Genomic DNA, 15600 nt, shown 5'->3' with positions numbered 1-15600 from the left:
TAAAGCTGCAGTTATGTCCCATGTTGCTATTTGTATAAGTACCTTCAGTAAATTTGCAGTTATATCATATGTTACTGGTCATACATTCCATCAAAGCTGCAGTTATGTCCTGTCTTTTTGGTCAAAGCTGCAGTTATGTCCTATGTTATTGGTAATACATACCTTCAAAGCTGCAGTTATATCCTGTGTTATTGGTCATACGTACCTTCAAAGCTGCAGTTATGTCCTGTGTTATTGGTAATACATACCTTCAAAGCTGCAGTTATATCCTGTGTTATTGGTCATACGTACCTTCAAAGCTGCAGTTATGTCCTGTGTTATTGGTAATACATACCTTCAAAGCTGCAGTTATATCCTGTGTTATTGGTCATACGTACATTCAAAGCTGCAGTTATGTCCTGTGTTATTGGTAATACATACCTTCAAAGCTGCAGTTATATCCTGTGTTATTGGTCATACGTACCTTCAAAGCTGCAGTTATGTCCTGTGTTGTTGGTCATACATACTAAAGTACCTTCAAAGCTGCTGTTATATCCTACGTTATGGTCATACATACCTTCAAAGCTGCAGTTATGTCCTGTGTTGTTGGTCATACATACTAAAGTACCTTCAAAGCTGCTGTTATGTCCTGTGTTGTTGGTCATACATACTATGACCACATTTTTGTTCTTAAACAGCTGCTAACTAAATATCTTCAAAATAAAAAATATATATTTGCCTGTTTCATAGACTTCCAAAAGGCCTTTGATTCAGTTTGGCACCATGGCCTATTATACAAACTAAGACAAATTGGCATTTCTGGCAATTTCTATCAAGTAATTAAAAACATCTATCAAAACTCAACAAGTACAGTCAAAACCAAAAATGGCATGACTAAATGTTTCCCTGTTCAAAGAGGCATCAGACAAGGGGATGGCCTTAGCCCTCTCCTTTTTAATATATTCGTGAACGATATTAAATCACACATTGAATCTGGCAAAAATGACCCACCAATGCTACTAAACAATAGGCTCTCTTGCTTACTTTATGCTGATGACTTGGTTCTTTTGTCAGAAACAAGTAGTGGTTTACAAAACGCTATTAACAATCTACAGGATTACTGCAAACAATGGATGCTACATATAAACATTTCTAAATCTAAATCAATGATCTTCAATAAATCAGGCAAGCTCCTAAATAATTTCAAATTCCAAATCAATGGCTCTGAATTAGAGAGAGTCTCAGCATATAAATATCTTGGAATGAAACTAAATTTAACAGGGAAATTTGATGTAGCACAACAGGATCTGAAAAATAGGGCACTGAAGGCATGTTTCAAAATTAAACAGCTACTATATTCAGAAACATTAATCCCAATTAAAATATACTTAAAAATGTTTGAATCAATGATCAAACCAATTCTTTTATACTGTTGTGAAATTTGGGCGGGTGACATTGTGAATAATAAAAAATACTTTATGAATCTCATGTCACCCATGGAAAAAATGCACATTAAATATTGCAAATTCCTACTCAAGGTCAATAGTAGAGCAACAAACATTGCATGCTTAATTGAATTAGGGAGATACCCATTAATTATCACTGGCATCAAACAAATGTTAAAATATTGGCTTAGAATTAAAAAAATGCCTGATAATACACTAATATATGATGCGTACAAGCTTGGCATCGCTCTAGATAATTCTGGCACTCAAAACTGGGTATCCAGCATAAAAAATTGCCTAGAGTATACAAGCATGGAAAGTGCATGGAGTGATAAAAACATAGAAGATAACTTTATTGAACAAATAACTGACAAATTAATAACCAAATTTAAAGTACATGCCAGGAACACTCTAAACAACGATAATAAAGGCATCAACCACAAAAATAAACTTCGTACCTATAGGCAGCTAAAAAAGGACTTTACATTTGAAAAATACTTAGACATAATAAAAAACCCGCATCATCGATCTTCATTATCAAAATTTAGACTAAGTGCTCATGTTTTGCAGATTGAAATGGGAAGATACAGTAATGTAGAAATAAGTGACAGAAAATGTCCAGTCTGTGATGAAAATGAAATAGAGGATGAAGAACACTTCCTGCTCAAATGTAAACTCTACACAAATGTGAGAGAACCCCTAATTACCATGACAAAACATCTTAATAATATTACATCAAATGAAGAAAAAATGATAGCCATAATGACTAGTGATAATGAGTCAATTATAATAGAACTGTCGAAATATATTTACAACTGTTTCAATCTGAGAGAAGAAAATGATAAAAAAAACAGTATGTCATCTGCCTCAAAATCTAAATTGTTACATGTATTTTAATTTTATTTAATGTGTTTAATGTTATTTTTTTATTTTTACTTTTTTTTTTTTTTCTATACTTTATTGTACACTTTTGTCAAGATCCTAATAAGGATACGATTACAATAAAGATTATTATTATTACTAAAAGTACCTTCAAAGCTGCAGTTATGTCCTGTGTTATTGGTAATACATACCTTCAAAGCTGCAGTTATATCCTGTGTTACTGGTCATACATTCCATCAAAGCTGCAGTTATGTCCTGTCTTTTTGGTCAAAGCTGCAGTTATGTCCTATGTTATTGGTAATACATACCTTCAAAGCTGCAGTTATATCCTGTGTTATTGGTCATACGTACCTTCAAAGCTGCAGTTATGTCCTGTGTTATTGGTAATACATACCTTCAAAGCTGCAGTTATATCCTGTGTTATTGGTCATACGTACCTTCAAAGCTGCAGTTATGTCCTGTGTTATTGGTAATACATACCTTCAAAGCTGCAGTTATATCCTGTGTTATTGGTCATACGTACATTCAAAGCTGCAGTTATGTCCTGTGTTATTGGTAATACATACCTTCAAAGCTGCAGTTATATCCTGTGTTATTGGTCATACGTACCTTCAAAGCTGCAGTTATGTCCTGTGTTGTTGGTCATACATACTAAAGTACCTTCAAAGCTGCTGTTATATCCTACGTTATGGTCATACATACCTTCAAAGCTGCAGTTATGTCCTGTGTTGTTGGTCATACATACTAAAGTACCTTCAAAGCTGCTGTTATATCCTACGTTATGGTCATACATACCTTCAAAGCTGCAGTTATGTCCTGTGTTGTTGGTCATACATACTAAAGTACCTTCAAAGCTGCAGTTATGTCCTGTGTTATTGGTCATACATACTAAAGTACCTTCAAAGCTGCTGTTATATCCTATGTTATGGTCATACATACCTTCAAAGCTGCAGTTATGTCCTGTGTTGTTGGTCATACATACTAAAGTACCTTCAAAGCTGCTGTTATATTCTATGTTATTGGTCATACATACCTTCAAAGCTGCAGTTATGTCCTGTGTTATTGGTCATACATACCTTCAAAGCTGCAGTTATATCATGTGTTGTTGGTCATACATACCTTCAAAGCTGCAGTTATATCCTGTGTTGCTGGTCATACGTTCTTCAAAGCTGCAGTTATATCCTGTGTTATTGGTCATACGTACCTTCAAAGCTGCAGTTAAGTCCTGTGTTGTTGGTCATACATACCTTCAAAGCTGCAGTTATATCCTGTGTTATTGGTCATACGTACCTTCAAAGCTGCAGTTATGTCCTGTGTTGTTGGTCATACATACTAAAGTACCTTCAAAGCTGCAGTTATATTCTATGTTATTGGTCATACGTACCTTCAAAGCTGCAGTTATGTCCTGTGTTGTTGGTCATACATACTAAAGTACCTTCAAAGCTGCAGTTATATTCTATGTTATTGGTCATACATACTAAAGTACCTTCAAAGCTGCTGTTATATCCTACGTTATGGTCATACATACCTTCAAAGCTGCAGTTATGTCCTGTGTTGCTGGTCATACATACCTTCAAAGCTGCAGTTATGTCCTGTGTTGCTGGTCATACGTACTAAAGTACCTTCAAAGCTGCAGTTATATCCTATGTTATTGGTCATACATACCTTCAAAGCTGCAGTTATGTCCTGTGTTGTTGGTCATACATACCTTCAAAGCTGCAGTTATGTCCTGTGTTGCTGGTCATACATACTAAAGTACCTTCAAAGCTGCTGTTATATCCTACGTTATGGTCATACATACCTTCAAAGCTGCAGTTATGTCCTGTGTTGCTGGTCATACATACCTTCAAAGCTGCAGTTATGTCCTGTGTTGCTGGTCATACGTACTAAAGTACCTTCAAAGCTGCAGTTATATCCTATGTTATTGGTCATACATACCTTCAAAGCTGCAGTTATGTCCTGTGTTGTTGGTCATACATACCTTCAAAGCTGCTGTTATATCCTACGTTATGGTCATACATACCTTCAAAGCTGCAGTTATGTCCTGTGTTGCTGGTCATACATACCTTCAAAGCTGCAGTTATATCCTATGTTATTGGTCATACATACCTTCAAAGCTGCAGTTATATCCTGTGTTGTTGGTCATACATACTAAAGTACCTTCAAAGCTGCTGTTATATCCTACGTTATGGTCATACATACTTTCAAAGCTGCAGTTATGTCCTGTGTTATTGGTCATACATACTAAAGTACCTTCAAAGCTGCTGTTATATCCTACGTTATTGGTCATACATACCTTCAAAGCTGCAGTTATGTCCTGTGTTGCTGGTCATACGTTCTTCAAAGCTGCAGTTATATCCTATGTTATTGGTTATACATACATGTACCTTCAATGCTGCAGTTATATCATGTGTTACGGGTCATACATACCTTCAAAGCTGCAGTTATATCATGTGTTACGGGTCATACATACCGTCAAAGCTGCAGTTATGTCCTGTGTTGCTGGTCATACGTACCTTTAGTAAAGCTGCAGCTGTATCCTGTGTTGCTGATCGTAAATCCTCTCCATTCACAGTGAGAATTTGATCACCATGCATCAGTCTGCCATCAGCTTCACCAACACCACCTCTGACTACGTCTGATATGAATACACCAGTATCATTCCTACCCAGAAAACACAATACAACCTATTTATTGTGCCTATGGTTGAACGCCAATGACTAAACAAAAACTACTCAATTTTACTGTGCTATATGGACATAAAACATAATTGTTTCCATGGAAACAAAGTTTTGTGATGTTCTCATAGCTACCATTTCAAACTGAAAGTGTCATATAATAATGACTTTAATATCATCATATTCTCTACTAACTGATATACTATATGTCAAAAAGTCATTAAAAAAATATTAAATTAAAATAAATTACTTGCATCACTTAAGGCCTTCAATGTATATCAAGTTTTGACAAAATCTGTCCATGCCTGACTAAGATGCTGCTCTGGAATGGCAGAAATGTTTGATCTTGATTTATTTAGCGCAAAAATTAGCCAAATGGCCATCTTGAATCAGAGAGTGAAATAAATAGACATGCATACGCATCACAAGATGTATATGTGAAGTTTAAATCAGAGGGTCCAGGCATGTTAAAGATATAGGAGGCTACGTACATACGAACTCATTCAGAGACGCCAATTTGCAAGTCTCTGGGGGACCGAAAATTGAGAGATGGTAGAGACATTTCTGAAATTGCTCAGAATGAGAAATTTCAATACCTCACAAAAACCTTTCCATGGACCCAGCCTCGCTTCGCTTTCAAACAACCCTCTCTAAACACAGTGGCTGCTATTTGGGGGACATGGTATTAAAAATGCAATTTATTTATTTCCTCACCTTCGACCTACAATACTAAGTCCCAATCCTTTGCCGGGTTTCTTCAATAATTCCACTGTAATTATATCATACATATCTTCTTCTTTATATTGCGTTTCATCTCTGAATACAAGAAGTTCAACCTCAGCAGGAGTCTGTCTTAAAACTAAGATCGCTTTCTCGTGCGTGGCATCCCTCAAGTCTTCTCCATTTACCTAATCAAAAATATATCATTGGTTAATTTGATATGTATTGAGATAGAAGAGTGAATCAAGATTGGCATTTCTTAATTGTGTGATTAAATGGAAACATTACCAGGAGATGTAACTGCAGCAAATCAAATCAAATCAAATGGAATGGTGTGAATAATAAGGTAACCAATCAGGAAATGTTTTATAAATATACAGAAATAATTATAATCCAAAACAAATTAAATTTTTGACAACAACTTCCATTGCTGCATATTACACTGAGGTAGTAAAACGAGAAAGCTAAATATGACAATTACTCAAGAAAGTAAATATATTAATCAAAGTAAACATGTTCTGTGAGCATGACGGAAATCAACTCTAACGTTCGGCACCAAAGCTGACCAATGGCTATATATATATAACATGTTGCAATATGAGGTTATTATGAATATATGCATTTTCAATTTTATCCAAATTAGTTTCTTTCCTTTGTTTTTGTAGATATTTATTCTAATATATACATCTTATTATTATTATTATTATTATTAATATTAAATGGTATATAAATTAATTTAAACCTGATAAAACAACTTTTACCTCCAGAATTTGATCTCCAGCCCATAATCGACCATCTCTAGCTGCAGCGCCCTCTTCATACACTTCATGTACAATAATGGCACCCTAAAAGTAAATAAATAAGTCACATACCGCCCTCTATAGTCAATACAAAGAACATTCTGTCATGACTACTTGAAAAATGTTTTTTATTACGATCACATAGTATGGTACATACTAGGACAATTAATTGTTGGGGTCGGAGGTCATCAAAAACATATTTTTTTCATTACCTATATGTAATAGAATTATAATTTTTAATAAAAGCAAAAATCACAATTTGGTTGAAACCAATTTTTCAATAACACAAAATAAAATAAAACGATCCAGTGGAAGTCAACTGATAATACAAATATATAATATTAGTTACACAGTAATATGGCAATATGTATTTGGTTATTTACATTACTTTATTTGGCTACAAAAAGTAATGTATGGTATAATTTATTTTTAGAATTACCATACTTTTTTGAGTCAGTATCCACACATATAAGTGACACTTGAAATTTTTGGTTAAAATACCAAAAAATAGAACATATTGTGTGAATACATATTTTAATTTATTCTCATGTCAATGTCATGATAATATCTAATTCACAAGGCATTTAATAAATATTTCACCACCAGTTTCCTCTTTTCATCACAAATTACCAAAATATTCCTGTTTATAGTTTTCACTTTCCTTCAGAAGTTTGGGACAAAAATAGCCAATTTTTTTAGTAAAAACTGAACATTGACTCAAATTTTGTGTGTGGGCTCCAAAACTAAGGTTCATGTCCAGAAATATTGAAGAATATAAATAAAATGTACAGACAAATTTGTGTGAGAAAGTCTGGTGGTGAAAAGGTTAACTCGGTACAGGTTTATATTTTCCAGACAACATGTGGGAGCATATGTTTGGCCAACCACACACGATATGATACTTTGTTAAATGTAGATTTTAATCAAACAGCCCTATACTAGACAAGCAGACTTTCAAGAGGTTTTGTCATGGAAAATGTCAACAGTCAGCCTTGGTGGTGAATTACAATGATACCAATGAATATAAATCTCCTATTCATTTTCTGGTATTTTAAAGTTTTAAAAACTTTCATGTGATTGCACTGCTTTAAATAGTACATTAAGGTGTATTGTAATGAAATTGACAATCAAAATTAGTTATTGTATGGTGTTAAGAAGTTATGCATATTGGATCCTGATGGATGGACAACCTACAATCATGTCACATTATTACTGTAAACAAAATCTGTTTCAAATGCTGATTAATAAAATCTTAGGAAGAATTTAATGTTCAAAATTTTCCCAAATGCAAAAGTGAAATAAGTCAATATAAGTATCATCACCACCACTGATCAGATGTATCATCACCACCACTGATCAGATGTATCATCACCACCACTGATCAGATGTATCATCACCACCACTGATCAGATGTATCATCACCACCACTGATCAGATGTATCATCACTTAAATTTTAATTAAAAGTTCACAGTTACGGGCAGCATATATTTTTGTTTTTGTTGAACGCCCTCATTTGATTAACCGAACTGTGAGTTACACGCAACATATATTTTTTTTTTTTGTAACGTTTTTTGTTTCCCGTAACCCAAAGTTCTATGAACTGTTAATTAAAATTTAAGTCATCAAATTTGAATGTTAACAACCAAAAAATCTATGTTGCCCGTAACTCGATGTTTGGTTAACTGTCACTAGTAATTAACGTTTGTTACTAAATGTGGACGTTCAACAAAACCAAAGAATCTATGTTGCCCGTAACTCGATGTTTGGTTAACTGTCACTAGTAATTAACGTTTGTTACTAAATGTGGACGTTCAACAAAACCAAAGAATCTATGTTGCCCGTAACTCGATGTTTGGTTAACTGTCACTAGTAATTAACGTTTGTTACTAAATGTGGACGTTCAACAAAACCAAAGAATCTATGTTGCCCGTAACTCGATGTTTGGTTAACTGTGACTAGTAATTAACGTTTGTTACTAAATGTGGACGTTCAACAAAACCAACAAATCTATGTTGCCCGTAACTCGATGTTTGGTTAACTGTCACTAGTAATTAACGTTTGTTACTAAATGTGGACGTTCAACAAAACCAACAAATCTATGTTGCCCGTAACTCGATGTTTGGTTAACTGTTACTAGTAATTAACGTTTGTTACTAAATGTGGACGTTCAACAAAACCAAAAAATCTATGTTGCCCGTAACTCGATGTTTGGTTAACTGTCACTAGTAATTAACGTTTGTTACTAAATGTGGACGTTCAACAAAACCAACAAATCTATGTTGCCCGTAACTCGATGTTTGGTTAACTGTTACTAGTAAATAACGTTTGTTACTAAATGTGGACGTTCAACAAAACCAAAAAATCTATGTTGCTCGTAACTCGATGTTTGGTTAACTGTTACTAGTAATTAACGTTTGTTACTAAATGTGGACGTTCAACAAAACCAACAAATCTATGTTGCCCGTAACTCGATGTTTGGTTAACTGTTACTAGTAATTAACGTTTGTTACTAAATGTGGACGTTCAACAAAACCAAAAAATCTATGTTGCCCGTAACTCGATGTTTGGTTAACTGTCACTAGTAATTAACGTTTGTTACTAAATGTGGACGTTCAACAAAACCAACAAATCTATGTTGCCCATAACTCGATGTTTGGTTAACTGTTACTAGTAATTAACGTTTGTTACTAAATGTGGACGTTCAACAAAACCAAAAAATCTATGTTGCCCGTAACTCGATGTTTGGTTAACTGTCACTAGTAATTAACGTTTGTTACTAAATGTGGACATTCAACAAAACCAACAAATCTATGTTGCCCGTAACTCGATGTTTGGTTAACTGTTACTAGTAATTAACATTTGTTACTAAATGTGGACGTTCAACAAAACCAAAAAATCTATGTTGCCCGTAACTCGATGTTTGGTTAACTGTTACTAGTAATTAACGTTTGTTACTAAATGTGGACGTTCAACAAAACCAAAAAATCTATGTTGCCCGTAACTCGATGTTTGGTTAACTGTCACTAGTAATTAACGTTTGTTACTAAATGTGGACGTTCAACAAAACCAACAAATCTATGTTGCCCGTAACTCGATGTTTGGTTAACTGTCACTAGTAATTAACGTTTGTTACTAAATGTGGACGTTCAACAAAACCAACAAATCTATGTTGCCCGTAACTCGATGTTTGGTTAACTGTTACTAGTAATTAACATTTGTTACTAAATGTGGACGTTCAACAAAACCAACAAATCTATGTTGCCCGTAACTCGATGTTTGGTTAACTGTTACTAGTAATTAACATTTGTTACTAAATGTGGACATTCAACAAAACCAACAAATCTGTTGCCCGTAACTCGATGTTTGGTTAACTGTTACTAGTAATTAACATTTGTTACTAAATGTGGACGTTCAACAAAACCAACAAATCTATGTTGCCCGTAACTCGATGTTTGGTTAACTGTTACTAGTAATTAACGTTTGTTACTAAATGTGGACGTTCAACAAAACCAACAAATCTATGTTGCCCGTAACTCGATGTTTGGTTAACTGTTACTAGTAATTAACGTTTGTTACTAAATGTGGACGTTCAACAAAACCAAAAAATCTATGTTGCCCGTAACTCGATGTTTGGTTAACTGTTACTAGTAATTAACGTTTGTTACTAAATGTGGACGTTTAACAAAACCAAAAAATCTATGTTGCCCGTAACTCGATGTTTGGTTAACTGTTACTAGTAATTAACATTTGTTACTAAATGTGGACGTTTAACAAAACCAACAAATCTATGTTGCCCGTAATTCGATGTTTGGTTAACTGTTACTAGTAATTAACATTTGTTACTAAATGTGGACGTTCAACAAAACCAACAAATCTATGTTGCCCGTAACTCAATGTTTGGTTAACTGTCACTAGTAATTAACGTTTGTTACTAAATGTGGACGTTCAACAAAACCAAAGAATCTATGTTGCCCATAACTCGATGTTTGGTTAACTGTTACTAGTAATTAACGTTTGTTACTAAATGTGGACATTCAACAAAACCAAAAAATCTATGTTGCCCGTAACTCGATGTTTGGTTAACTGTTACTAGTAATTAACGTTTGTTACTAAATGTGGACGTTCAACAAAACCAACAAATCTATGTTGCCCGTAACTCGATGTTTGGTTAACTGTCACTAGTAATTAACGTTTGTTACTAAATGTGGACGTTCAACAAAACCAAAAAATCTATGTTGCCCGTAACTCGATGTTTGGTTAACTGTTACTAGTAATTAACGTTTGTTACTAAATGTGGACGTTCAACAAAACCAAAAAATCTATGTTGCCCGTAACTCGATGTTTGGTTAACTGTTACTAGTAATTAACGTTTGTTACTAAATGTGGACGTTCAACAAAACCAAAGAATCTATGTTGCCCGTAACTCGATGTTTGGTTAACTGTTACTAGTAATTAACGTTTGTTACTAAATGTGGACGTTTAACAAAACCAAAAAATCTATGTTGCCCGTAACTCGATGTTTGGTTAACTGTCACTAGTAATTAACATTTGTTACTAAATGTGGACGTTCAACAAAACCAACAAATCTATGTTGCCCGTAACTCGATGTTTGGTTAACTGTTACTAGTAATTAACGTTTGTTACTAAATGTGGACGTTCAACAAAACCAACAAATCTATGTTGCCCGTAACTCGATGTTTGGTTAACTGTTACTAGTAATTAACGTTTGTTACTAAATGTGGACGTTCAACAAAACCAAAAAATCTATGTTGCCCGTAACTCGATGTTTGGTTAACTGTTACTAGTAATTAACGTTTGTTACTAAATGTGGACGTTTAACAAAACCAAAAAATCTATGTTGCCCGTAACTCGATGTTTGGTTAACTGTTACTAGTAATTAACATTTGTTACTAAATGTGGACGTTTAACAAAACCAACAAATCTATGTTGCCCGTAATTCGATGTTTGGTTAACTGTTACTAGTAATTAACATTTGTTACTAAATGTGGACGTTCAACAAAACCAACAAATCTATGTTGCCCGTAACTCAATGTTTGGTTAACTGTCACTAGTAATTAACGTTTGTTACTAAATGTGGACGTTCAACAAAACCAAAGAATCTATGTTGCCCATAACTCGATGTTTGGTTAACTGTTACTAGTAATTAACGTTTGTTACTAAATGTGGACATTCAACAAAACCAAAAAATCTATGTTGCCCGTAACTCGATGTTTGGTTAACTGTTACTAGTAATTAACGTTTGTTACTAAATGTGGACGTTCAACAAAACCAACAAATCTATGTTGCCCGTAACTCGATGTTTGGTTAACTGTCACTAGTAATTAACGTTTGTTACTAAATGTGGACGTTCAACAAAACCAAAAAATCTATGTTGCCCGTAACTCGATGTTTGGTTAACTGTTACTAGTAATTAACGTTTGTTACTAAATGTGGACGTTCAACAAAACCAAAAAATCTATGTTGCCCGTAACTCGATGTTTGGTTAACTGTTACTAGTAATTAACGTTTGTTACTAAATGTGGACGTTCAACAAAACCAAAGAATCTATGTTGCCCGTAACTCGATGTTTGGTTAACTGTTACTAGTAATTAACGTTTGTTACTAAATGTGGACGTTTAACAAAACCAAAAAATCTATGTTGCCCGTAACTCGATGTTTGGTTAACTGTCACTAGTAATTAACATTTGTTACTAAATGTGGACGTTCAACAAAACCAACAAATCTATGTTGCCCGTAATTCGATGTTTGGTTAACTGTTACTAGTAATTAACATTTGTTACTAAATGTGGACGTTCAACAAAACCAACAAATCTATGTTGCCCGTAACTCAATGTTTGGTTAACTGTCACTAGTAATTAACGTTTGTTACTAAATGTGGACGTTCAACAAAACCAAAGAATCTATGTTGCCCATAACTCGATGTTTGGTTAACTGTTACTAGTAATTAACGTTTGTTACTAAATGTGGACGTTCAACAAAACCAAAAAATATATGTTGCCCATAACATTAAAGTTCTGGTAACTGTTAATTTAACATCAAGTTACAATGTAGGAGCGGTTTATTAAATATGGGTATGATCATTTTTGTAACTCAATGTTTTCATAACTCGATGTCCGTAACTTGATGCCTGTAACTCGAAGAATTCAGCATCTCCCTGTGAATTCAAACCCATACATGTATGTATGTAATGTGCATCTCAAACTTACCAGTAATGTATCGGCACCACCCACTATACTGAGTCCTAATCCTGTGTTACCTTTTGGTATAACTATCCTGCATTCTCTACCAACTGATATACTACATGTCTTTGGATCAGCTGGTGGACTGGGTGGCCTTGGAGGTGATGTGGGTGTTGTAACTTTACCAGTTGATGCTGTGGATGACTTTCTGGCTGTTGCTAAAAATAAACGTAGTGTAACTATTATAAGGTTGCCTCAGAGAAGTGTTTTCAACTCGTACATGTATACTAGGATATATTCAAATACACAATGCATAACATCTGTCCTTCAACAAAATTAATCAGAAAAATCTACAACCTGGTGTGAGAAACCATATACAGACCTAACTAACTGCAGCAAAACTAGTATGTTCTATTTCTAAGGCGTATATATAGACAACAAAACAAGTCCTAACTGACATTTTTTGATTTTACGTGCAGGCACATTGTTTGATAACCCTCACTTTTTTCGTTAAATTTCAATGTTTGTACATTTTCCAAGATTGTAATAGTTTCTGAATTACTATGTTTAATTATAAAACAAACAATAAATGGCAGCTCATGTTAATGATGAAGACAACAATAACAGCTAGCGTACTTGTATTTTCTCTATTAGTAGCATATACCCTTACAGAAGTATGGTAGAAATAAGTCATGTTTTAGTTATCCAACATTTTTGTTTTTTGGGCATTTCTATTGGAATATGGTACAGCTAAAAGTAAAAAAAAAATCAGAAATATTCTAACCATATTATTATATTAACAGTAAATACTGATACAAAATAAAGAGTTGAATGGAGGATACATATAAGAAGGACATCTACAGATACATATGAAAACATATAAAGAGCAAACAAAAATGTCACGACATGATGCCTTGATTTTAAAATCAAACACAATGATTGAGACAAACTCACTGCTCACAAAAAGGGAATTTGAATAAACTGTTATAAGTAAGTGTCCCCTGAGACTCGGAAGGAATTACAATTGCTCAAGATGATACATTTACATAGTATTCAATATCAGATGGACAAATGTAATCTAATTTGTAAAGTAATCTGTCTTTTTTTAACTGGGACAACTAATAAACTGTTTCGATTAATGATGATGCGCATCTGTGACATAAATTAGTGACAAGAATGTTATTCACAGAGTCAATAGTTTTGATCTCAAGTCGTCCATAAAAAAAAGATTTGAGATTTATAAACAAAGTTGTCAAATGATAATGTTTTCAGCCTTCACCATCACTTGATGTCAGTGCTTTGTCATTGGAGGATGTGATTTATACAACTTTATAGGAGAAGTGTGTATTAAAAGCAACTTCATATTACATGTATATTATAAATTTTAGTTATATAATTGCTAGAAGTGAGTATATCTGATAAATTGGTATTTATTATAATTTTACAATTTATTTAAACCACAGAATTCTAAGAGGAGATAGTTTCAGCAGTGTGCAAGTCATCCAATGATTAACCTTTTCATTAACAGACTTTCTCACCACAAATTTATCTGCACCTTTTTCTTATATATTATATCAACATTTCAGGAAATGAACCCTAATTTTGAAGCCAACAGACACAATTTTAGTTAATTTTCATTTTTTACTCAAAAAATGTGGCTATTTGTGTCCCAATCTTTTGAAGGAAAGTGCAGACTATAAACGAGATAATTTTGTAATGAAAAGAAGGAACTGGTGGTAAAAAGGTTAAAGATTGATTAATTACATAATGTCATATTTAATAAAATATGTGTTGGTCAAGTTATCAAAATAATTATGAGCTAGTGCATGCCTTTTTTAATACAACATGCTGACTGACAAAACTATACAGTCAAATGATGTCACAGTGTGTCTGTCTATTGAATAAGTCAGATGGATAATTTCAAGATAGAGTTCTTCTTTATTTTATTTTCATTGTATCTAAAAAACTAACCATGTCTTGTTCGATTAGTCTACTTTTGACGCTAGGAAGATGTACAGGTTTCACAACATAATTATAATTTGTATTAACGTATGGGGTCATATGTATCCGTATGTAATACACTTTATTTTGAAAAACAGATTTTTACAAGGGATGGCATGCATTAAATTTATACTGCTTACTGAAAGCCATTACAGATGTGTTGATGATACTAAAATATTCAAGTTTCATAGATTTGTGAATGAAATTTTAGCAAAATCCAAATGGTTTTGAAATGGTGGGCTGATAAATTTAAAGTGAGTTGTCTGCTGGGTAAAATGTAATTTTAAAAATTGTTGGGTAAATTATATGTGTAAAATTTCCCTGCTGTTCAGGATTGTATACGTATGTGTAGCTTGAATGTAGTATAAAATCTACTTGTAAATGTACAATATACAATGGTTTCAATCTTGTTACAAAGCACTACAGTAACAGTGGGCCAAGGATTAACATAGATTGGTGAATAAAAGGGAACAACAGTATTCTATAGACATTCAATAATCAGAAAAAAGTAATCATCTGCAATCAATTTATCGTAAATGTACATGTATAGAGAAGCAAAGGGTGAGACGCCAGAAGAGGTGAAAATACAACAAATGAATGACAATTCTATCTGAGTGTACGGATATTATGCAATGAGTGATATAAGTTATGTGTATATGTCAGGTAGAACACAACGCAAGTCACATGATGATGGAGAATCTGTAAGTACAATGCAGTTTATATCACCTACAGGAATGTTAGATTAATAATTAACCTTTTCACCACCAATTCCCTATCTCCATCACAAAATAGTCCTGTTTATGGTCTGCACTTTCCTTCAGAAGATTGGGACAAAAATAGCCAAAATTTTGAGTAGGAACTGAAAATTGACTCAAATTTTGTCTGTTGGCTCCA

General features: G+C 33.6%; 1 protein-coding gene across 1 annotated transcript in view; it reads right to left on the bottom strand.

Moving 5' to 3' along the window:
* LOC100370730 (multiple PDZ domain protein-like) overlaps window positions 1–15600 on the bottom strand; it is a 203125-nt gene that overhangs the window by 8340 nt on the left and 179185 nt on the right. The window contains exons 31-34 of the mRNA XM_085503929.1: window positions 12733–12923; window positions 6466–6549; window positions 5699–5892; window positions 4823–4970 (exon numbers count right to left, since the gene is read on the bottom strand). Of these exons, the coding sequence (XP_085360055.1) occupies window positions 4823–4970; window positions 5699–5892; window positions 6466–6549; window positions 12733–12923 (617 nt within the window). The remainder of the gene's footprint in view (window positions 1–4822; window positions 4971–5698; window positions 5893–6465; window positions 6550–12732; window positions 12924–15600) is intronic.

The sequence above is a fragment of the Saccoglossus kowalevskii genome, chromosome 9 (genome assembly GCF_978046115.1).
Source record: "Saccoglossus kowalevskii chromosome 9, keSacKowa6.1, whole genome shotgun sequence".
Lineage (NCBI taxonomy): Eukaryota > Metazoa > Hemichordata > Enteropneusta > Harrimaniidae > Saccoglossus > Saccoglossus kowalevskii.
This window is presented reverse-complemented; position numbering and strand designations above follow the sequence as displayed.